The sequence below is a fragment of the Coenobita brevimanus genome, chromosome 105 (genome assembly GCF_032717465.1).
Source record: "Coenobita brevimanus isolate Jiangsu-jjx chromosome 105, ASM3271746v2, whole genome shotgun sequence".
In the NCBI taxonomy this organism is placed as follows: Eukaryota; Metazoa; Arthropoda; class Malacostraca; order Decapoda; family Coenobitidae; genus Coenobita; species Coenobita brevimanus.
In genome coordinates, this window is record NC_137058.1 from 1,524,480 (window position 1) to 1,549,528 (window position 25,049).

Genomic DNA, 25,049 nt, shown 5'->3' on the forward strand with positions numbered 1-25,049 from the left:
TTACTGCCCCTCCCCATAAAACGACTAACGCAAAGTCAAATGGCCACCCCTTACGGGATTATGGCATCTGGCTAGAGATGGACAGACATATAGCTACGACTATCTAAACAACATTTATTTTGTCCTGATAAGTACAGTATTATGCTAACCCCATCCATTTGGTAATGTAATTTTTGGTACTATATGGTACCTTCCATCTCCAGCCTCCAGGTGCTTTTAATCACCTTATCACACAGGGTTAAAGGTGGTTTTCAGTTTTATCCATGAAATACCTGTTTGTCAACTAGTGGATATATGTCATCAAGTTATATATGTCCTTTTCTTTGCTAAAATGTTTGTGACTTCGGTGACAGTGTCTGATATGAGACCAGAAAAGATTTCAGTGGCAACTTGTGTCTTGACAGCAGATTCATCTTCATCGTAGTGGGTCCAACTCACTTCCTCGCTCTGCAGTTCCTTCACTAGTACCTACAGAATACAAAATAATGGTTAAAATTAATTCCAATTATAAAAAATCATATTAATTTCAATGCCCAACTCACTTCTTCACTGCAAGGCCTTTCCTTTACTTGTGCCTAGAAAATACAATATCATCCAGCCATCATCCAATCCTACATCAGGTTAAAAATCAAATCAAATCAAATATTTCCATGCTTCCCCCCTTACTGAGGCTGAAATTTTCAAAAGACCGGAATCCCCTTAAGGAATCCCCATACTGAGGCTGAAATTTTCAGAAGACTGGAAACTAAATCGAGTTTGAAAATCATGTACCATAATTACAGTAATCCCTCGATTATCCAACACAACAGATTCACTGGTACGTCCAGATATGGATGAAATTCGGATATGGATGAAATCCGGATACGAAGCAATATCCTACCTACCTTTACCCTACCTACACCCAATCTATTTGTACAGTGCCCCTCCTAATTGTGGCATTGTTCTTCAGTCTTTCAGCTATTTAGACATCAAAACACATGTGCAAATACAGTATAATGCTAGACACTAAGAAAACAATACACCAATGATAAACATCCACAAAATCCACAGTACTGTACTTACTACCCACTGAACAGCGGACAGGAGTCGTACCCGGCTAGCCTCCAGCTGGTGTACAGTAAGCTCATGTGGTCTAGTGGCTAACAACATCACTTAACGAATGTCACACACCTCCTCCTCCAACCACTGGAGCTGGGCGATGAGTGGGGACGTGCAGCAAGGTGATGGAGGCCTTCCCACCTCAGGAGACACTGAAGACAGCCGCAAGCTCATCTAACTGTGACTCAACGGCTGTCGATGTGCTTCACTGTGGATCCGAGAGTGAAGACTGGGGATGAGGTGGTGGTGGTGGTGGTGGGGAGAACGGGCTTCCATGCATGGAGGTGGCAGGCTTGAAGAAGGAGTCTATCTTGGTCTAGCAATAGGTGCAGCAATTCTGACGGAGGATGACAGCGTTCCTGACTGCCTGCAGATCCTTCGATAGCTTCAGTGGCACCAACTCCTTGTCGCAGTGCAGGTGCTTGGCATATTCGAGCACCTGTACTATGTCAGCATGCAGCTCACTAAGACGAGGGGGTGATAGAGTGGCGGAGTGCTCAGAGTCAGGGTCCTTGTCCTTACTGCTGTCCTCTGTCAGCCCCACAGAGACAGCAGCAGCAATCTCATCAAACGATGTCTGACAACTAGAATCGCAGCTGTCGTTGTCGAACCACTCCCTCATGTCGTCGACGTCCACATCCTCGTCTGCCGTACGTAGGTGAAGGTGGAAATCGTCCACGTCAAATCCTCCAGTCAAGCGAGGCCTCGTATCCCTGAAGGAGATGAGACCAACCAATTTCAAGGGCTTTGATGGAGACTTCCTGCCATGTATTCGTCTAGCTGAACACCACAGACTTGAAATAATGCTGAAGATTTTCCAAGGTCCACTCCCCACATCTGTCGACCCCTTCCCTGTCCTCTAGCAACACCATCACCTCGCTGAGGAACCTCCAACGGTACAGTCTATTCGCTGCCATGATAACATCTTGGTCCATTGGTCGAATGAGAGCAGTTGTATTAGGTGGCATAAATATGCACCTGATACAACAGTCATCAGCAACCAATTCCTTCTCGGACGGATGCGTAGAGGCATTGTCGAGGATCAGAAGTGCCTTCACCTGGTCACAAGGGATACCAAGTTCCTCCATTTGATAATGGACAACCTCCTTGACAAAGTGCCTGTGGAACCAATCTCTGAAGATCTTATAGGTAAACCAGGCCTTCACATAATGATACCGCACAACAGGCAGGCTATTCATTACCCCACACAGACAACATGGCTGTTTTGCGTGTCCAACAATAGTAGGCTTGAGGCGGTGCATCCCATTAGCATTGACGCAGCAAAAAAATTAAACACGCTGTTTGGACAACTTCCAACCAAGCACAGTCTTCTCCCTCTTTTCTGCCAGGGCATTGGTGGGCAAGGAGTGGTACAGGAGGCCAGTTTTCATCAGCACTGTACACCTGACCAAAAGCAAGGCCCTCGTCCTCGATCAGGTGCTGCACTTTCTGGCGAAACAGCTCAACCTCCTCTGCTGCCGCATCCAAAGCCTCGTCTTGTGTCTTACGCCCATTAAGTCCATGTCGAAAGTGTGAACTGCAAGAGTCAACCTTGAGATACCCTGAAGTCATGCATGTTGTGTAGGTGTGCAAACTACTCAGCTGCAACCTCCAACACAGTCCCACATACAAGCACACAGCACCCCGTTGCTGGCGGAACTAAACCAAAGTCGACTGGTCAGTGGCAGCGTGGAGGAGCTGAGACATCACCCTTCCACGTGGCATCGCCGTAGTCATGTCCATACTGAGTCAGCTTGGCCCATGATTTCTTGACATCAAACAAGGTTGAATGGCCACATCATATTCTCACAGAATGCGTGAGGTGGTCCAGCCCAAGTAAACCTTGCTCAATATCTTACGCTTCCTCTCCAGAGCCAAAACCTTCCTCTTTCGTTTCTCGGATGTGATGGGACCATCATCACCCACACGAGAATGCTGCAGAGGAAAATCAAGGCCTGAAGAAGGTAGGGAACCACCACAAATGCAACAATGCAAGCTCCTATGGTTACAACTCAGCCAAGCACATCCACAATCGAGAGAGACAGAGGCAGGAACTAAGGTTCGGTACTGCCACATGAACAGTGTGCTGCCATGTCTCTACCCACACTTGGCTATAAGCACACAGTTATAATGTGCCAAACTGGCCTATGACAGCAAGGGTCATTTTCACTCGGTCAGGAAAATGTTTAACTACAACATGGCTTCAGGGAGCATCTTAGTAATCCAGCTGCCCAGGTTACTTTGACCATTCAGTGGGGAGGTGGATGGCCGTGCATTCAAGTCATCCGGGTGGCCAGGGGACTCTGACCATTTGGTGAGGCGGCAGATGGACACTTTTGCTCATCTGGTGGGCTGCAGTCTACTGCCCATGTGTGGCCAGAAAGGCCAGCCAGATGCCCAACTGATTTTTAAAAATTTGTAGGCTGCCCAACTCGTGATGTCAGAAATTTTATGTTCAGATAAAGACAAAAGAAATCCAGAAATGGAAATAATACAGCCAAGGCCTAACGTCTCGATGCAGAGCATGTCCAGATACGAGGCATCCAGATAGTCGAGTGATTACTGTACTTCCCAACAGTTGCTAAAATTCATTTGTTTATTCATTTATCACCTAATCCAGTGTTGCCCCTTGAGCAGCATAGGAGCCCAGGGCTTGGCAAGTTGGTCCTGACTTTTAGGATAAAGTGGCCAGTCATCCCCGAGATGTATTACGTGAGCAATAAACCCCAACCATCCCTTGGATATAAACTTACACAGGCTCAATCTGACTGGAGCGCTTAAATATCCACTAATCCACCAGGGGCCATAATTTGGTTATATGGTTACCACCCAGCGTAGTAAATGGTTTCCTGGCGTACAGGAAACCATTTGGCTTGTCACTCAGTGTAGAGACACCCGTAGAATGAAGAGAGGAAAGAATGAAGGAAAGACAGACCGAACAGGATGCTGCTAAAAACTGCTGGGAAAAAAGAAATCGAAGATATGTAAAATCTGTAAAAAAATGTTAGTCTCATCTTGGACTTGACTCAGTTTACTTGTACGTTGGTTAAATATCCCTGGATAAACAAAGATGCAATAACAGTAGGATAAATATAGTTATGAAACACTAGGCAACAGGAAGGACACTTATGTTCCATCATTTTGTCTATACACTATTAGCAATACAGTAAATTCTCATGTCAGTATGTGTGCTTCATAATATCACAACTTTTTCCTTTCAATAGTACTGTAAACTGGGAGAAACTGGCAAATCAGCTTCACAGGTAGCGATGGAATTTTAATACAGTAAGCATTTATTCCATAACTTACTTTGAACTTAACAGCATTAAAGAATGTCAGTGTAGTGACATATAGCAAGCACTCCATATATGTGATCACAGTTCATTTATCTTAACTTGGCAAAGATTTTCATCATTTTAAAAGACTATTTCTGTAAATCAATGATAAGATACTGTACAATATGAGTACAAGACAAATAAATCACTTGCCTGATCCACAAGATCCCGATGTTTCTGTGCCCATCGAACCATGAGCGATTCCTTCTCTCGTGCCTGCCTCCACCCAAATAACACTTCCACTTGCTCTTGTACATGTGAAAAGAGACTGTCCCGAGACTTAGTGTAAACTCTACTCAATATCCGGGAGTGAGGAAAGGCCTGCTTCACCCAAGGAGGCAATGCAGGAGCATTCTGAAGCTTGTATGGCTTAATAACAAGTTCACGAGCTAAGCTGAACAGCAGGTAACGGAATGCCCTCACGCTGACTTCATCATCATCTTCATTTTCATCACTTTGTCTGTAAACACATAAGCAAGCTTTGTAAAAGACTGGAAACAGTAATCTGTACTTTGCCTTTATAACTTTTTTTTTTCTACAGTGCTATAGATATCACAATCCTAGATTAATCATAACAGTTCAACACATTCAACAATGAGGAGTACAAAGCAAAGCACCAAATGTATATGTCAAACATAACCTTGATTCCGAGAGCATCAAAATAAAGTAAATCTGCAGCAAACCTGATGTAAAATGAAACCAAACTACACACAAAGCCCTACAAAAATTCCTGTACTCTTATCATACCAGCAATACTGACAATACTGAAAGTTTTTGAAATATAAGATATTTGCAATCACTGAGGCAAATAAGACTGAACATGAATGACACTTGGGAAAATCAGAGCATGGAAACTATACTGTGATGGGTGGATGGATTAATGGCCAAATCCAAAGCAACGTCTCCTGTATCAATTGGGAAAAAAAAAAAAAATACCGGTATATCATCCGACAATGAAGTTCAGGTGCAAACAGTGATCAAGGAAAGGGAAGACAGTAAAACATTACGTATAGCTGGGGACAAAAGTTTGTCTAAAATATCACCTCTTCTGCTTCTCACTTTCCTCTGCTGGCTAATATTCCTTGGCTGTCTTCTGTCCTTCACTGTACTTTAAGAGCAATAAAAGACATCACGGACAGATGGATGGATGGTCAAGCACAACACATAATCTGAATAAAGGAGACAAGATGAAGTTGCAGAACAGGATGTAGTAGAAACCTGAATCTAACTTGAATCAAGTCTGATGTGAAGGATGCCTGATGGATGAATGGATGGATGGATGGATGGACAAACAAGAACAACATAACCTGTTTAAATATTACAAGATGAAGTTACCTTTCAGGAGAGAATGCAGGTGGAGGCTGTATCTGACTTGGGTCAATATTCTCCTTCCATGTTTCATACAGGCTTGCCAAGGCCCCATTCATAATGGCCATAATTTCGCTCTGACTGACAGGCACCACTTGTATTACGTTTGCTTCAAGCCTCCTCTGATCAGCCTTGCTTAGGGGGTGTGGGCTACAGAGAAAATATAGTACATATTGCATAAGAACAAGAACAAACTATGGAAATTAGCTCCAACTACTATCACCAGATGCTTAATTCTGTAAGGGGTGGCCACAATGAATCATCTCTAAGTAACCTTGTCCTCTACAATTTGGCTGCCCTCTCACCATCTTACACCTTCCCTCTCTAATGTACCTCTCAACCCCATCCCTGCAACTCATCCTCGTTCCCCTCGACCCTCCGCTTCACTCACAAATGCCCTTTTAGTCAGACTCTCATTTTCCATCCTCTACACAAGGCCAAACCATCCCAAAGTATTATTCCTAATGCTCTCTAGCACATCTATATCAAAATCACAACACTTTCACTTCCTCATTTGTCTGTCTGTCTCTCCACATAACTCAACACACTCCTCCCAGATAACCTTACCAATAAAACCGGGTGTGTAAAGGTGTCGGTACCCCTCAAATTTTTGAAGGTCAAAAATAAAACACCTTAATAATATGATCAGCCTACATCCCATGTATGAGTGTCATCAGCAACATGAAAAGTTCTGACATGTTCTATCATAATCAGGTGCTTCTAATATTACCATCACAAAACTGGGGTTCATCAACAGCCTGGCACTCCCAACTTTAATAATACAGCCCTAACTTGTACAAAAAATCTTAGATGTCCATTACAGATACTGGTATCTATATAAAAAGCTTTCATAAAAGACTATGGGAGTGACATGATTGCCTTCCCTCTCAGAATATCATCAGAGAGAGAGACGGAGAGAGAGAGAGAGAGAGAGAGAGAGAGAGAGAGAGAGAGAGAGATGATAGCACAGAAGTAGGTATGGTGAAGAAAGGCGATGGGGTAGAGGGAAAAAAGTTTGTGACATCAGTAATTATAGGATTAGGGTTGGGTTGGAGAGAGGGTAGCCAGATGAAAGGACAGTGACACAGAGGAGATCCATTCATGGCCACCTCTTACATACATAAGGCATTTGCTGGGGAGGGGGGGATATCATCATCAGCCCATATAACAACAAGGTGAGGTACAATCTACAAACAAGAAAAAAGAAAGTATGAAAATGGGAGAAGTATCAAAATCATGTTCAGTGCCACACAATCATTCACACTTCCAGATTCCTAGATCCACCTCAGAGGTCAGAGGTCTAACCATCTGCACATTTTTTTTTCATATATATATATATATATATATATATACAGTATATATATGGTATGTGCACTTCACATGCACCTGCCAGATAGTCTGTTCACTGACTACCAGGTTAAAAAGGGATGCCAAACCTGTCGTGTATTTCTCCATACATAATTCATCCATCCAACCAACCTGATTGCCTGTCAATTTGCTTGTCTCATCAACTTTATATTTCATTTTCTTATTCAGTTACCTTGACAGTCATCCATCTTCTTGGCCTACCTCACTGCCTCCCACTTTACACTCACTCACATACACAGTACATTTATCACCAACCTTCCTACTACACTAAGCACACTCTCTTCAGACCCGTTACCAAAGGACTTCTTTATACTCTATCTTTCATGAATAACATTAATAATTTTTTATCCTCAACACTCCTTGCACTCAACTAACATTTCCTGATAATCTTATTTCATTGTTCTAATTCTTAACTTTCTGTTCTCACTACATACCAAAGTCTCAAGTTGACATAAAATAATCCAGGATAGTTGGTGCAAAATCTGCCTCAAGCTCAAAGGCCTCCCCCATTTGTACTTGGACAACATAAGGAAGGAATAATTCTGTCTATCACTTTCTTTCTGATGGGAAGATCTGATCAAGCAGTGGACTGCATATGGACTAGTAAAGATACATAAATTGAGTACCTTAATGAATGCCTTGGACTGCTGTCGTCAGATGGAGTGAGGCCACCAGCTGGAGGGCTGTATGCAGGAGGGCTGGTCTTGGTAGGTGAGGAACTGGTAGAGACAGAGGAGGAGTATGGAGGAGGAGGGTGTTTGGGCACCTCACGGAATACAAGACCTGGGAACTGTTCCTGTAAGTGCTGTAACTCTTCTAGCCTTGCAATCTGAAAGACAAACCAATGACTGTGCAATAAATACATAACACAATAACAGCCATTCACAAATTACCCCCTCAGAGGTGTAGGGGCCCAAAGTCAGGGGAACATGACCTGTACATTTAAGGGCAGGTGACCAACCAACATCCCTTGGCGGCACTGAATGACAGGGAAACCTCCAGCCACCTCTTGGGAAGCAAACATAGGCAAGGCTATTACTCTAACTGAACAAATTTAGCCAGTAGACTAACTGCTGAAAACATATGCCATCACCACTAAAACTGCTATACTTATATCCATACATGAGGTCACTGAAGCCACACGGGAAACAACGCCAAGCAATACCTTTTGGATTTGATGTTGCAATAGACTGGATAAGCCAAACACTTTAAAGTAATGCATACTTTTATAAAATGATGGGATATACAATATAATACATATAGTAAAGACATGCATAGGTACAGTTGGGACAAAAGTACGGCTAATATGTCACTTCTACTGCACTCATCACTTTCCTCTGCTTGTTAGTATCCCTGCAACGAGAATGGCTTGGTATGTTTCTCTGCCCCTAGATGATTCCTCCATATGATGTTATTAAAGAAGCAACAGACATGACCTACAGTAAGTGTAAAGCAGATGCAGTGAACAGTAAGCCAACTTTTGTCCCTGACTGTGTGAGATCTGTCCAAAAAGAAACCAAACTTTTTAAATGGCTTCCCAACAAGCCAGTGTGGCGTGGTCATGATGGGAGCACTGGGTAATGGCGACTCTGAGCTTTAATCTAACACAGTCAAATCATGCAAGGTCATTAAGTCATCAAGGTACACGTGCTTAAATAAGCAAGTATTTAGTGAACTTGGCAATTTCTTGCAAGCTGAACAATGAATGATCTTGAAGTGTAATGCGTGATATTTTTACAAATTGGGAAAAACTTTTACATAGACTTTTCAAATGCTGCAACAGGCTTATGAGGAGGATTGCTTAAGCTGTATGCATTGTCACAAGTGGTTCCAATGGTTCAAAATGGGAAGAATATCCACCAAAGATGATCCTAACTCTGGACAGTCTTCCACATCAAAAGACGACGATCACATTGAGGAAGCGTGTGCTGTGATCTGTGACAATCAACGCCTGACTGTCTATGAAGTTTCTGAAGAAGTGCACTTGTCAATGTTCATGCCACACAATTTTAACCAAAAACCTAAAAATGCATCTTGTGGCCACATCTGCTGACAGATAAGCAAAATGAGAACCATGTCACAGTAAGTCAGGTGTTGTTTGACTGTTCGAATGATGATGAAAACTTTCTAAAAAATGTCATAACAGGTGATGAAACATGGATGTACAGCTATGATGTCAAAACAAAAAGGCAGTCATCACCATGGGTTGGAACATCATCATCATGACCAAAAAAGCACATCAGAGTTGCTCAAGTGTGAAGGTGATATTGATCGTCTTTTTTAATAGAAAGGCTTTGTTCATCGTGAGTTTGTTTCATGTGGTCAGATGATGAGTTTTACTTGGACATCCTGAAGCGTCTGAGGGAGGCAGAGTGAAGGAGGAGGCCTGAGGCATCGACAAACAAAACCTGGATGCTGAACCACGACAGTGCACCTGCTCACATGTCGCTCCTTATCCGTGACTTTTTAGTGAAGCGTGAAACGACCATTGTCCCCCAGCCACCCTACTCTCCGGATCTGGCCTCTGTGGGCTCCCTGACCCCCCCCCCCCAAGTTGCTATGCACCATGAAGGGCTGCCAATTTCAGATGACATGGGAGATGGAAGAAAATTTGCTACAAGAACAGCGCACCATCCCTGAAAACGTGTTCCAGGACACATTCCAGAACTTGAAAAAACATTGGGAATGTTGTAAGAACAGTGGAGGAGAGTATTTTGAGGGAGACAAGTCAGATTAAGTTGTAAGTAAAGGAATAAAATTTTCTGCCAAAAAGCTTGTTCTCTTTTTGGGACTGACCTCATACCAAAACTTTCCTTAAAATCCTGTATTTTTGTAATTTTATTCACGCTACCTCTCAACGATATGTTACACAAAAAATTTCTTATACTAAGAGGCAATGAAGGCTATATCTAATTCCTACAGTTCGAAAAAACTCTCTTAAACTGAAAAAAGTTATCTGTAAGCAGCATGAGTGGAGAAAATAAAGAACAAAAAGTCAGCTATAAGAGGGTATAAGAGTGAAGTGGAGGGGGAGAGGGGGAGATACAGACCAAGAATTATGTGGAGGGATGGGGATGGAAGAGCACAGTATAAGAATCAAGGTGGTGTGTGCTGGAGGGGGGACAACCTGATGGCAGTGGACAGGGTGACACAGAGGTGATATGTTTGCGGTCACCCCCTGGAGGATTAAGGTGTTTAGTGACAGACAGACCAGGCAGACAAAGATAGATAGATGGATAAAGTAGAAATTGGCAAGAATAAAGTGGAAAATGTTGCTACTCTACAATAACCCTTACCTCTGCAGCAATCCTCTCTTCCTCAGCCTTCAATTGCTGCTGCTTCTTCTTGTTATCAGTGGAGGTCCAAAAGTCGTCATCAAACCAATCACCTTCTATTCCCTCCACTGAGAATTCTGTATTTTCACTGAGCTGCCCCAGTCTGGATTCCAGGTCTAAGTCTTGAGATGTAAGGTTCACCAGTTTGCTACTTAGTGCCTTCTGTTCAAGGAGATAGATTTCAAGTGTTAATACAGAAAGAGGTGAGTACAGCACTGACCCTTTCTATCTGATAATGCACTTTTACAGTATTTCTCTTCTTGCCAGTACTTCCTTTAGCCCAATGACATGTATTTAATGTTACCTCTGCTACCTCTAAAACGACATTTGAAAAAGGAGAAACTTGATAAAGCCTTCATTAATTCCTTCACTGCCAGGGTGCTTTCCCACGTAAAATGAAACTGTCTGCTACCAGCTCTACTAAATGTAATGTAGGATAAACAGAATCTTCATTTGTTCTTCACAAGACATCCCCTCAGATCTGAATAAAACTGCAGGAAGAAAAAAAAATTAAAATACTGTAGTAAAAGCACCAGACTGAAGTTTAGCCATTCCAATCAGAGAATGTTTTTTTTATATTTCATTCTTGCTGCCATAAGACAATATCACTCACTTAGGAATGACCTCTCATAATGAAGCTCTTAATGAAGGCTGTATCTTAGCCTTACAATTTAATAATTATCTCCAAATCTGAATATAATCATCACGAGAGAGTAAAACTATGAAACAAGAAAAAAAAGCACTCAGATTACAGGGGCTAATCACTTCAATCAGAGAATGTTCATTTAATATTCTGGTATTCATGCAATAACTGGACAGTTTCATTCAGCTTTGGGAAGATTTATCAAACTGGAGGGTTAGATTTATCCTTCACCAACCCCCTTCACTTCTAAATGCCCTTCATACACTGAGTAAAACTGCCCAGAGGTGGCCTAATTAAAAGGAAAAATATACTGCAGTGAAAGGGTAAAATAGCAAGCCAATTCAGTACAAACTCTCAAATCCAAAAATCACACTACTAACAATGCCCACTTTCCTGAATAAGCTTTTCATGCACCAAAGAGTGTTCACCAGTTGTCTTCACACAATCACTGCATCTCTGAAGACAAAATTAATTTTTGGTGGACAAGTGTAGAAACTGATAATATACTACTAAATACTTTACTATACTTACTGTTAATTGATTGTATGCTATTTATTATCCAATTTGCTCTTAGGTATCATTATGGTTCCACATTCAAAAATTCTCCATTCCCATGAGGTCTTTCACCTCAAACATTTTGGATTTGAAAATTTATGTTGTACTAAAAACATAGCAATATTACAGAGCTCCTCATTATATGTCCATTCCAAAATATTAAATTTTCCACAGAAATGGTACTACAAATCTGGTAACCTGGCAAATCAGCTTAGGTGCTCATGGAACTTTAACATGCAATTTTTCTATGGCTACTGTATATATATAATATGCAGCACTGCCTGTATCATAAAAATTTGCATTTAATCATCATCATCATCATCATCTAATCCTACGTTGCCCCATGAGAAGCGTAGGAGCCCGGGGCTAGGAAAGTTGGTCCTGGCATTTAAGATGAGAGTGACCAGCCTCACTCATCCCTGAGTGGCATTAAGTGAGCAATAAACCCCAACCACCCCTTGGTTTATATCCAAGGGGTGGTTGGGGTGAAAAAACTCCAAGTGAAACATGCTTCTGGTTTGTGACTGATGAGTTAAAAGAATTCTGAGATATCATTTATAACTGAAACAACTACACAATGAAACTTGAGCAACTTTAAGTGAAACATGCTTCTGGTTTATGTCTGATGGGTTATAGGCACAAAAAAAAATCATTTATGACTTTATAACAGCTTTACAATGATTGTGACTTTATGAGAAGAAATGGTGCTAATTCATCAGCACTAAATACTGAAGCCAATAAGTGAAGCAACTTTAAATAAGGACTACTGATATTTAACCCCTTCAGTTCAAAAGGTGATGCTGGAAGAGGTCTTCATGTGATGGCACTGATATGACTGGACAGTGCAGCTGCCTGGTTATATAAATCCCCTTCTACCCCTTCTCTGTTCTCCAGGAGGAGGATGGTGGACTGTGGGTCAAGGGCAGTTTCAGCCTGCAGTCCACTGGGCTCACATACCTTGAGACTGGGACTTCAAGTACTACTACTACTACTGCTGTACTAGTCTGAAAGGTCTGTCCTGTGGTGACTAAAATTGTCCAGTGAAAGGAAGACAATAATGCTGTAAATAAGTCACAGGACTGAAGGGGTTAATTGCTTATGTCAAGACACCCAGAGATGTAGTGGGTCCTGCAGATCTAACCAGATGTGGCACATAGGGGTTTATATCCAAGGTATGGATGAGGGTATACCACTCCCACAATGCCACTCAGCACAAGCTGGGTTGTCACTCTCACCCTAAATTAGAAGCCAAGACCTTAGATAATAAAAAAAGATGATATCAACAGATAGATAGATAGACAGACACACCAATCTTCAGATGCCTTATGAAAAAACTTCTCACCAGATCTATGGCAAAATGATCTCCTTCCATCTCCTTTGGTGCATAAAAGGAAAGCGATACAATTAACTACATAAATCAGAGGACACATTTTTAGCTTATCCTTACAACCACAAATTAATTTTATTTGATTCAGGAGAGACTCTGGAGAGGTTAGGCTACATCCACATCAAATGCTTGTGGTTCCAGGAGGGAAGTTCTTGCCCGCACCCGCCCGTGTCCAGTGAGACCAACCATATGGGGTTATAGTGATGCAAAACTCTCGCCCGCACCAGCATGCATCTGGTGTGGATGCAGCCTTAGATATAGCCTCATTAACCTCCTCTATTACAAGAAGTCTCTCATAAGCAGAATTAAATCATCTGTAGGTAGTAAGATTAAAATATAAAATACATCATCTGACTGAAAGGGTCTACCACTTAAATCTGAGTGATGTCTTTCTTACTTTACTCTTGCTGCTACAGTTCTTTCACCTTAACCTGGTCCAGAGTTTCATCCTTTTGCATATGTTGGCTAGTGCAGTTGCAGAGCACTGCTCTGTGACAATTATTATATTTTAGTATTAATCTCCTGCTACAATGCAGCATTCAAGTCAGAGAGATGGTAATTTTAGTCCAAGATAAAACAAAAAGAATATACCAGATGATTAAACTTAGCTAAGGTAAGGTGTCTGTATTGCAGGGCTGCATTAATTCCTTCACTCTGATGTTTTATTTTAGTTTATTCTTGCTACCTGCAGACTATTAAATTCAGCTCATGGGAAATCTCTTGTACTGAAAGGGTTACTGAAGGCTGTATTTAACTCCTCCATTTCATAAATTCTCTCTGTAGCTGAATAAAACTGTCTGGTGAAACAAGAACAATATAAAATACAGATCATCAGACTGAAGGAGCTATGGCTATCTTTAACCTCTCTAGTTTGAAAGCCTCTCCTAAGCTGAATAAAATCATCAGGAGATGCAAGATTAAAGTGAAAAAGACATTCCCAGACTGAAATGGTTAAAGCTGAAATAAATACAGGTACTATACATACGGTGGCATAAGGGAAGAATTTATATAACTTACTGTTTTAGCAATACATCATCTTACTGTCAGCAAGCACATAGAGTACTTGACAAAAAGTGTATTAATATATAGTATAAACACTAACACTGACTAAGAGGGTGTATGTAGGTGAGGTGGAGGGAGGGAGAGGGAGGGGTAGACCGAGGATGAGGTGGAGGGATGGAGTTGAGAGGTATATGAGGGAGGGGGGAGTGAGTTGGGGGGAGGGGAGTCAAATGGTGGGTGACAGAGTGACTTGGAGGCGTTTTGTCTGCGGCCACCCTTTGCGGGATTAGGGCGTCGGGCTATAGATAGATAGATAGATAAACACTACTCTGAATTCACACATATAAATACGCACAATGACCTCAAATGTGTTCCTTATTAAAAACTGAACGTTACTGGCAGAAATGCATGAAGACACACATTACACAGAGCCTAAATATAAACTATACATACAGACATTTAGCAACAAGTGCCGTACAGCCATATACATAATGAATAATTAAAAGTGGGCTGCAAAATGTGTGACTGAGTGATGGAATCTGCAGACAAAATTATAAGAAACTGTAAAGAAAAGCAGATTAACAGATCCTGCAACCAGGTAATGTTGACTTTAGCTTATTACTACTATTACCAAAAGGTTTTACTCATCTTAGGAAAGGCCTATCAATTCTTGTAGTAAAAGGGTCTATTAAGGCTATAATTAACCCTTCCAGCTCCCACTCTACTCTAAGCTGAGTAAAATCATCAGGAGAAGGCAAGAACAAAATGAAAAAGGTGTCCTCAAGCTCATCAAGTTAAACAAGGGATTCCTGGACATCTTCAGTAATGGCTCAAAAATTATGTCAGGGAACAGCTTCAAATGCACATCAGTTGGCTTGTTTTCATCTGATAGAACTGGACTGTTTCCACCACTTAAACACTCAGGTGCGGCTGAGTAGAATTTTATAAGTCTTAGTTACAGGATACAAATGAGTCTCCTTCGTTATTGCTCATATTCATCCTCCAACCTGACTACACCTGGCCATCAACAAAATTGAAAATGGGTTTTATATCTTTACCAGGTACAAACAAACTTACTTTAAAACGAAACATCTTGAACCCAATGAGCCTAGGAGGCAGCTTTTTAAATTTACTCTAGCTGCTGATGGTATTATTTAGCTTGGCAAGGATCTCTCATTGTGAAGGGATCACAACTGAGTGTGGAAAGTGAAAAGTGTGAACACTGGTGGTACAGCTGCATGAGGCAGACTCAAAAAGACCTGGAACGAGGTCATAAAGCGAGACCTCAGGGATAAGGGACTGAATTGGGAGGCTGCCAGAGATCAAGCAGCATGGAGAGCCACTATTATGTGACCAAGGCCGACACATGAAAGCATGTTGGGGCCTTTATAAATTACAAAATTTGTCTTTTTCCTTTTTATTGATGGTTTTACTCAGCTCATGGCAGACTTAAGGAAATGGAGGGGTTAGATTCAGAACTAATAAACTGTTTCAATACAAGAACCCTTTGTTAAGCTAAATAAAACAGCCTGGTAACAGCAACAATAAACTAAAGAAGATGTCACCTGGATTCAAGAGGTTAAAACAAGATTCTTATAAACCAGGACAGGAGCCTGTTCAAAAGCCAAGACACTGCTGCAGGGATTACAAAAAGTGCAATGTGTACAGTCACCCACGGTTCCAGATTTAGAAAAAAGGTTTCAAGTTTTGATCACTTGCTTCACTGTGTTTGTTTACAGATGTCTAGATTTTTTTTTTTTTTTTTTTTTTTTAATATATGGTAGGTCTTCTCTTAAAACTTGGGGATGTGCTAGCAAAAATACTTCCTTACATGGAACAACTTAAAGTGAGTCATGCTGCTAGTTCGTGATTAATGGAGGGGGGGGGGGAGGGGGGGACTTGTTGCTGACTTCTGAACACCTCTATCATGAAGATGAGCAGTTTTAAGTGAAGAACAGGTGTTGATTCATAAGCAACTTGACAATGAACAACTTCAAAAAGGACTCATTACACTAAAGAACCAAAGAAACTACAACGGGAGGTTACTGAAAGAGGAGTTTCTGGATTAAAAGACACAGTATACAGCAGCTCAAAATCTAAACACTGCTTGTAAGATGAAAGTGGGAGAGATTGTACCAGTACGATTGTTACTATATATGTGTACAGAACGGTTAACAGTATATAAAAAACTTACCATATCCAGACTGTAGTTATCTGCCTGAGAGATGTCGTGGCTGGGGGACTTTGAGTTATCATCACCATCCGTGTCCAATACAACAGGAGCAACAGCTGAAGCAAGGGTAACAGTTGAAGCAGGAGAAACAGATGATGCAGGAGGAACAGATGAAGCAGGTGAAATGGCTGAAGTAAGAGGAGCAGATGAAGCAGGGATGTCAGCTGGTGCAGAGGAGTCAGCTGAAACTGTGGCAGCTTTGGCAGTTTCATCAACTGAAACCTGAGGTGTAGTGGAGACAGATTCACCAACTGGAGTAAAGCTATCAGTGCATCCTTCTTCTGTGCCCTCCTGCTGTGTTGATGCTGCATCTACAGGAAGACATACAATACTTAGCAAATCAACAACTTTCCGTCAATTCAATCAATACAGCATCTACAGAAAGACATACTAATACTTAGTCAACAAATTTCAGTCAGTTCAATCAATACTACATCTGAAGGACAATGTACAATGCTTAGTCCACAACTTTCAATCAATCAAATCATACGAAACCATGCTTCCCCCTAAGGAATCCCCATATTCAGATTGGCCACAGTACAGCTGATGTTTTCTCTGAACTGGAAGCTAAACTAAGTAGCAAAACCAGCTTATGATTTTTTGTTTAAATCCTTTAAATCCAATGACATTTTGTACTTTATTCTTGCTATTACCAAACTATTTATTTTTGGCTTGAGAATTTTTTTTAATTGGAGAATATACAGTATACAGTACAGTCTTCACGAACTCCTCCACTACAACAGCTCTCCCCTCACCCCTTCTCCTAGTTGGGAATTAGGGTTTTATGTTGATGATGACTGTGATATGCACTGAGGTGGTTTGGCCATGTGGAGAGGATGGAGGGTGAAAGACTGATGAAGAGAGTGTATGTGAGTGAGGTGGAGGGGGGGACAGGGAGGTGGAGGCCGAGGATGAGATGGAGGGATGGGGTGGAGAGGTATTTGAGAGAGGGGGGTGTGAGTTGGGAGCGGGACAGTGAAATGGCGGGGGACAGGGCAACATGGAGGCGATTTATTTGTGGCCACCCCAAACGGGATTGAGGCGTCTGGCAATAGATAGATAGATAGACTATTAAATTCGTAACCACATTTCACTCATGACAGCTCCTCCTACTCTCAACATCTAATACCTCTAACATCCTCCTCCTCCCTATACACATACATACAAAAAGGGGTAATGCTTACCAGTGACAGGAGAGGTTGGCAACTGCACATCAGGACTGAGGTTAAGTGTGTGCTGAGGTGTAAGAATTATCTCTACTGGTCTTGATGATCTCTGGCAGGAGGTGTGTGGTGACAACGTGCTATCACTGATTGGCTCACCAACTCGCTGTAAGACATTTCCCTTCTTGCTGATGCTGCCAGAATTGAATGGCTCAGCATCATTACCTATTTCCGTTGAGTTTTCTTCCTTAGATCCATGCAGTTCTGTGGATATGTTACTTTCCCTGATAGTTTTAGAATCATCAGTCCTCACATCATGATCATTTCTTGAGTGATCTGTTAAACTGGCAGAGGATTCTGAACTGCTAGTCTTTTCATTACTACATGCATCTGTTTTTGCCTTCAGTATATCTGTATAAAGTTGGCTTGTATCCTTTAACAATGTGGCAAGCAGACTGTTTGAAATGTCATCCACAAGCCTTTGTCTATCAAGGGAATGAGACTCCACAATACCTACTTCCCTCTCATGACTCTCTGCAATGACCGACTTTTCATCAGATGATATTATAGCATCATTGGGTTTCAAAGGTTCTTCATTATTAGATGGCAGTGATAAAGACTGGGTGGAATCTGATTCTTTCTCAACAGTGCTTTGTCTGGCAGAATGAATGGACGGCACTCTGATTTCTGCATCAGAGTCAGGACTTTCACTCTCACTAATGGCCTCTTCAATATCTTCATCAGCTACTTCCTCTACTATGCTTTCCTCTGTACTGGCATCTTTATTCTGATCTACAGATTCATCAGCTTCATCAAACCTGCCATCAGGAGTTGGTATAAATATATCTAACTTTGCTTCTCCTTCTGTATGGCTGGTTAACATATTGGCATCTTCAGCTAGTCTACTCTCAGACACATCTCTAATCCCACTAGTGTTTTCATTTTCAACTACTTTTTCATCACATACTGCAACAACTTCTGAAAATGATTTATCTTGAGCCAATTCATTTTCCTCCTCCTTTATGTATTCATCATTAACTGCGATTCCAATCAATTTCTCTTCTATCTGTGAGGCAATAACCTCTGCATGTAAAGAAAGATCTCCTTCAATTAACGGGCCAACTTTTTTGGGACTATGAACGATTGTCTCGGTACTGGAAGCCTGAGAGGGCGAATGGTCTGTATCCACACTGGAGTCCTGGGACATGGATTTTATTGCAGTGCTTTTTTCTTGCACTGATTCTGAGGTGGTGCCCTCTTCATAGCTGTATTCTTCTGATATGGAAGATGTGTGTGATACTTGGGATACTTCAGGTTCTGTTCTGGACTGCTCTGCATCAGGTAGATTTGTTTTACCACTGCTGGGTGGGTTTATTTCGGAACATAAACCGTCTTTACGAGAGAAGGTATCCTCCAAGTTGAATTTTGCCGACTCACTTTCAGGTGTTCTTGCACAAGGTTCTTCTGCGTGAATTTCCTTATTCCTAGAATAGTATGATTGGTCTGACTTTGAGCTCTCTGACACTAGAGATAAATCAGATACATCGGACTTCTCTGGACTTGCTATTAATGACTCTGACAGCTTAGATTTCTTAGTCTCTGCAACTTGTGGCTTCTTGATGAGTGGCTTGACCATGGATGCTTGTTGGAGTTCTTTGGATTCCTTTTCCAGTTCCATTCTTGCCTGCTGTATATATGCATCATAAGTTGAGATCTGCTGCCTCAGAGCACGTTCCTGGGATAACAGACGCTCTCGGCGTAATCTTCGCTTTTCCTTCTTTAGTTTCTCAGCTTCAGCGCGTCTAGCAGCCAACTGTTCTTTCAGAGCTAGAAGTTTACCTTCTCCATCAGATATATCAGATGCAGTTTCAGTTTGAGAAAGGGTAAATGAATCATCTGACTCACTGGAGTATCGCCTGTGTTGTCTGTGAGGTGAGCGAGGAGACAATGGCACTCTGAGAGGAAGAGGGATAGGCCTGTTGGATGACACCTTCTGATGAGATTTAGACTCATCTGATTTTGAAGTACTTGACTTCACATCAGTTCCTGTGGAGACTTCACCAGATCTAGAGGGATCAGACATCTTTAATTTTGTATCACTCTTCTCATCTGAAACTGATGACTCAGACTTGGTCCTAATGGAGTTACTTGTTTTACTTACAGTGGATATTGTACCAGTTGCTAGATCTAGGGCTTCTGATATCTTTTCACTAGAAGCTGAATGTACTATAGATGACCTTCCTGTACTTTTTGACGCTCTGTCAGAGGATGATTTACTTTGATCCTGTCCTACTGATCCTGATCTACTTTCCCTTGAAAACTGAGTTCTGATGGAACTACTTCTCTCAGATGATCTTGACAATCTGTCTCCTTGTGTTTCTGCAACAGGAGGTGGTGCTTCACTGGCCTCTGAAACCAGTTCTGTATGGGAGCTGGGTCCAACACCAACAACCTTTTCTTTTTGTTTATCTCCAAGAGAAAACAATTTCTTTGAGTAGGTTATTTCCTTTGATGCTGAAGATTTATTATCTGTAAGCATTGAGCCTTCCTGCTCTGACACAGATGAAGCAATATCACTATGCAATACTGTTTCACTTCCTCCTTCCTCAGGTACTGAACTCTGGCTCTCGTGTGCGGAAGCATCCATACTTTCTTCTGGCACTGACGTTTCTCCTGAGGTTTTGTTGCTCTGAGTAAGGACTAAGGATGCACACCCACTAGGACTTCTGTCTCTCTTGTCTCGTGACCTCTTTGAAATGTAATCTCCTTTCCTCTTTGACTTCAACAAATCCTTCTCATGATTCTCATATGGTGATTTAATCTTTGACCGAAGAATATCTTTCTCTTCATGTAATAACTGATGTTGTAAGGCCTCAGCTTCTGCAGCTCGTCTTTTCTCATGCAATCTAAATGGAGGTATCCTCAACCTCTCCTCAGAGTGTGATCTGCGCTTCTCCCGTCCTCCACCATCTGAGGGACTGCTTGAGCCAGTGTCTCGCCCTCTTAATAGATAACTGAGGGACACATCCTCCTGAGCGTCACTGGATGATGATGCGCCCAACTCATTCAGTCTTGGAGTAAGCCGTGGTGAGCTGGGTCCAGGTGAGTGAGCCCATGATGCCAGCATATGACCTCTGCTGCCTGCTGCTGACATTGCTGTGGTGGTAGCCAGCAGGTGGTGGTGTTGTAGAAGCATCAATCTTCTCTGTTGTGCAGCAATATTCTGTGTCTCTATCAAGCGTCTCAGGTGAGCTCGTTGTTCTCTCAGCTGAAGAAGAACGGCTCGTTGTCGCTTGCGTAGCCCTGGTCCACCCTCACACTGCAGTGCTGACAGTTTCCACCTTGCCTCCTCAATCAGCGACTGTTCCTGGGGAAATGCAGTTGTCAAAACAATTGTATCCAAACCTCTTAAACATGTGCTGTTAAGAAATATTTACCCATGAGGGATATTTAGCATTATGCTTATTTCTAAATCTTATTCTGGCCAGTATTGTGTGGATACTGCAGTTGCATACTTCTTTTACAAAACTATCTACAAACTCAGAACTGCCACATCTGACAAAATCTGACTAGTTCCCGTAAATGTACACGTTAAGGCAATTGTAGTACTGAAGAAGGACACCTTCAAGCAATGGCACTGATATGACTTAGATGGGGGAATTGCCCAATCATACAAATATCCCTTAATTTTCTCCCTATCCACTGACAGGAAGATGGTAAACTGCACGAGAGGGACAATTTTGGCCTGCAATCCACTGGGCTCACATTCAGTTGAGCCTAGGGTTGCAACTGCTACTAGGGCAAATGTACATACTGACTGATGAACCTTCTATATACAGGTAACCAGGTATCAAAATAATCGGGGTTCGGTTGCACAACCACCCTTGAATCTCAGAACATAATTTTCATTTTCATTTTTTTTTTTTTTTAATGCAAGGAAGAAGGAATCAAAGGCTACGGGCCTGCAAATTGCTCCCTCCAAGAAGAAAAACAAAAACAAGATAAGAGAGAGCAAAATTCAAGATCCATTCATTTTGAGATGCCTGGACACACCGTGTCTGAAAGACTGGAGATCATAGGCAGTAGGAAAACAGACAGAGGGAGACAGTTCTGGAGTTGACCTGTTGCATACATGAAGGATTGTGAGTTGCGGTTAACTCTTGTTAACTCCTGCATTAGAGAGTTGGACAAAAAAGGGATGAGAGTTTGTTGTTAGACGGGTGCTATGTGCCCACCGTAGTGGTGGAGGGATGCAAGCAGACAGTTCAGAGGAGTAGTGACCACTGAAGTAGTGACAGAAAAGAGATAAAAATGCAACAGTCCAGCAAAGTGACAGAGGTTGAAGGGGGCCAGTAAGAGAAGGAGAGTTAATGAGGCGAAAAGCCTTTGACTCCACCCTGTTGAGAAAAGCTGTGTGTGTGGAGCCTCCCCACAGAAGAGTTGTACTTAACACAGGGGCGAATAAAACCCATGTATAAAGTCAACATCTGTGCATGGGTAAAGAAGGTACAGAGTCGGCCTAGCATGCCCAATCTCTTGGAAGCAGATTTTACAAGAGGTAATATGTTTTTTCCAAGATAAATCCTGAGAATGAAACTCCAAGTATGTTTTTAAAGATGATGCACAACTGAGCTAGAGATTGTTAAAAATTAAAGAGTACTCCTGCGGAAGATTTTGTCGGGTTGATAGATGGAAGAACCGAGTCTCTGATGCATTAAAAACAACGGGATTATATACTTTTACCCCAGTCAAATATACGAGCCAAGTCAGACAACAGGTGTGCCATAGCCTCATTCCTTGTTTGTTAAAGTAACTCCTGAGGGACGTTGTGGGAAGCGAATGGAAAGGTGAAGGGCAGAGTCATCAATGTATAAGTGGATAGGGTTAGATGTACAGCTTAGAAGGTCACTGATGAATAAAAGGAAGAGTGTTGGTGATAGAACAGAGCCCTGAGGAACACCACTATTGATAGCTGTAGGAGAAGAACGGTGGCCGCCTACAACAGCTGTAGAACACCCACAAAGGGAGCTAGAGATGAACACACAGATAGAAGGATAGAAACCGTAAGAGGACACTTTGGAAATTAAAGATTTATGCCAGACTCAAACAAAAGCCTTTGAGATGTCAAGAGCAATGGCAAAGCTTTTGCCAAAGTCCCAAAAGGAGGAGGACCAGGAGTCTGAAAGGTGAGAAGATCACTAGTGGAGTGTCCCTGGCAGAACCTATACAGTACTAATGATCAGAAAGAAGGTTGTGAAAAATGCTTGAAACTTTTTTTGTTCTGAATAGACTTGAAAGAGGGAGGGGGAGACCGAGGATGAGATGGAGGGATGGGGTGGAGAGGTTTATGAGAGAGGGGGGTGTGAGTTGGGAGCAGGGCAGTGAAATGGCGGGGGACAGGGCGACTTGGAGGCGATTTGTTTGTGGCCACCCCAAACGGGATTGAGGCGTCTGGCAATAGATAGATAGATAGATAGACTTGAAAACTCTGCACAGTGGCAGTATCGTAACCAATGACGTCTTTCCTAAGCGACGTATTTGCTGCTGCCATAAAGCTCAAATTGGGAAAAGTTGTAAAATACCATCTCAGCATTGTTGCGTCACCTCAGTTTGGATTACCTTTCCTAGAAGGGCAGTCAAGTTGTACCCCACCTGCTCATGGTGACCTAGCAGACATCCTGTTTTTTAATTTCTGTCCTTTGTTTGTGTTTTTCGGTTACCTTTTTCCCCCCCCCTAAATTAGGGTGACACAAACAGGGGTGGCGTCACCCAGGTTTATCCTGGGTAGTATTGCATATACTTTTTGCTGTTGCTGTTGGTGTTTGTTTTTTTGTTCTTTTCTTTTTTGCCAACCATGAGCAAACAACACCAGTGTCCTCACTGCAGTAGGGCTATACCAAAATGTGTATAAGCACTGAAGTGCACCTACTGCAGCAAGTGGGTTCATTTGGCATGTGAAAACATGGGTGCTAATGATTATCCATTTATGAAGAAGGGCCACCAGCTGGGCTTTTGCTGGCTGTGTGGCTATGTGTTGCACCAGCAGATGAGGTCTTGGCTGGAGGAAGTAGTGTCACTAAAAAGAAGCTGGAAGAAGGGGTTATTGGGCCCAATCTTTTGGGATATGAAAGATGTCTCATGCAGACTGGAGGCACCAGAGGCCAAGGTCTCACTACCCATGGCTGTCACTCAAGACCAGGCCAAGTCATCTGTGGATGCTGTTCAGGGTCTCTCGCTGGGGGAGAGAAGGATCTGTCCGGGGGCGTCGTTGAGATCAGTGCTCATGGCCAGAAAAAAGCCATTCGCAGTCAAAAGGTACTGACTGTACTACCAAAGAGTGATGCTGATGCTCCGACAGGTCAAATGGAACCAGAAGAAATCAGAGGTGTAGTTGACTCAGTACCAGTTGGTAGCTGCCATATGACCAAAGCTGGTGAGCTAGTAATGAAGTTTCCATCAGCCGAGGCCAAAGGTGAAGCAGTTGAGGTACTGAATGTTCATTTTGGCTCTCATGGGACTTGTTGCGCATCAGAGCCAAAGAAAATACAGTACTTCCAAAAATGACCATGACTGGCATTTTCTCTTCCATGGGCAACTCTGACATCATCCCAAACATTCTGAGCAAAAACAATAAAATTAAGATGCTCACTGATCAAGGTTGTATCATCACCCTTCTCTTCACAAGAACAAGGAATGACACTAAAACTGCTGTCTTGAAGATGTCGCTGATGTGAGATCCTCCAACAGAGAACAGGGCAACAATATCTGTGGATCTTACAAGATGCTGCGCATTTGACAGATTCTGGGTCACACAGTGTCATCGTTGTCAGAGTTTTGTTCATACATTTGAGAGGTGTTCCCGAAAAAATGATGAATCTAAATGTGTTTTTTATGCTGGAACCCATAAATCTAAGGACTATCCATCCATCCATCCATCATCCAATCCTACACTGCCCCATGAGGAGCACAGGAGCCCTGGGGCTAGGCAAGTTGGTCCTGATATTTAAGATGAGGGTGACCAGCCTCACTCATCCCCGAGTGGCATTACGAGAGCAATAACCCCAACCATCCCTTGGATATAAACCTTCAATGGCTCAATCCGATTGGAGTACCTTTATTACCCACTAAACCACCAGGCGCCATAATTTGGTTATACGGGTACCACCCAGCATAGTAAATGGTTTCCTGGTGTACAGGAAACCATTTGGCTTGTCACTAAGTGTTCAGTCACCCACAGGCAGAAGGAAGAGAAAAGAATGAAGAACAGAAAGACAAGAGAGGGAGTGTAAAGTCACTCATGGGCAGAAGGACATGGAAAGAATAAAGGAATTATTATTATTAAATTCTTGCTGCCTCCACATGATTTTGGTTAGCCCTGGAAAGTTCAATTGTAATGATATAATGGTAATGACTGGGTTAGAAACAGTGTGCCATTAACTCATTCACAACTTGACGTCTCTCCCAAAGCTGAATAAAACTATCTAACAATAGCTATTAAATAAAAAAATAAAATAAAAAAATATCCAAGGATTGAACAAGTTAAAGTAAAAAAATAAATAAAT

The 25,049-nt window shown here is 42.2% G+C and overlaps 1 protein-coding gene across 1 annotated transcript in view; it reads right to left on the reverse strand.

Moving 5' to 3' along the window:
• Positions 1–214: 214 nt before the first annotated feature.
• Positions 215–25,049, reverse strand: part of LOC145416324 (uncharacterized) — a 45,260-nt gene continuing 20,425 nt past the window's right edge. Inside the window, exons 8-15 of the mRNA XM_080285322.1 lie at positions 17,509–20,854; positions 16,286–16,635; positions 13,045–13,077; positions 10,466–10,666; positions 7,796–7,998; positions 5,769–5,951; positions 4,587–4,893; positions 215–468 (exon numbers count right to left, since the gene is read on the reverse strand). Coding sequence (XP_080141448.1) covers positions 301–468; positions 4,587–4,893; positions 5,769–5,951; positions 7,796–7,998; positions 10,466–10,666; positions 13,045–13,077; positions 16,286–16,635; positions 17,509–20,854 — 4,791 coding nt within the window. The 3' untranslated portion in view covers positions 215–300. The remainder of the gene's footprint in view (positions 469–4,586; positions 4,894–5,768; positions 5,952–7,795; positions 7,999–10,465; positions 10,667–13,044; positions 13,078–16,285; positions 16,636–17,508; positions 20,855–25,049) is intronic.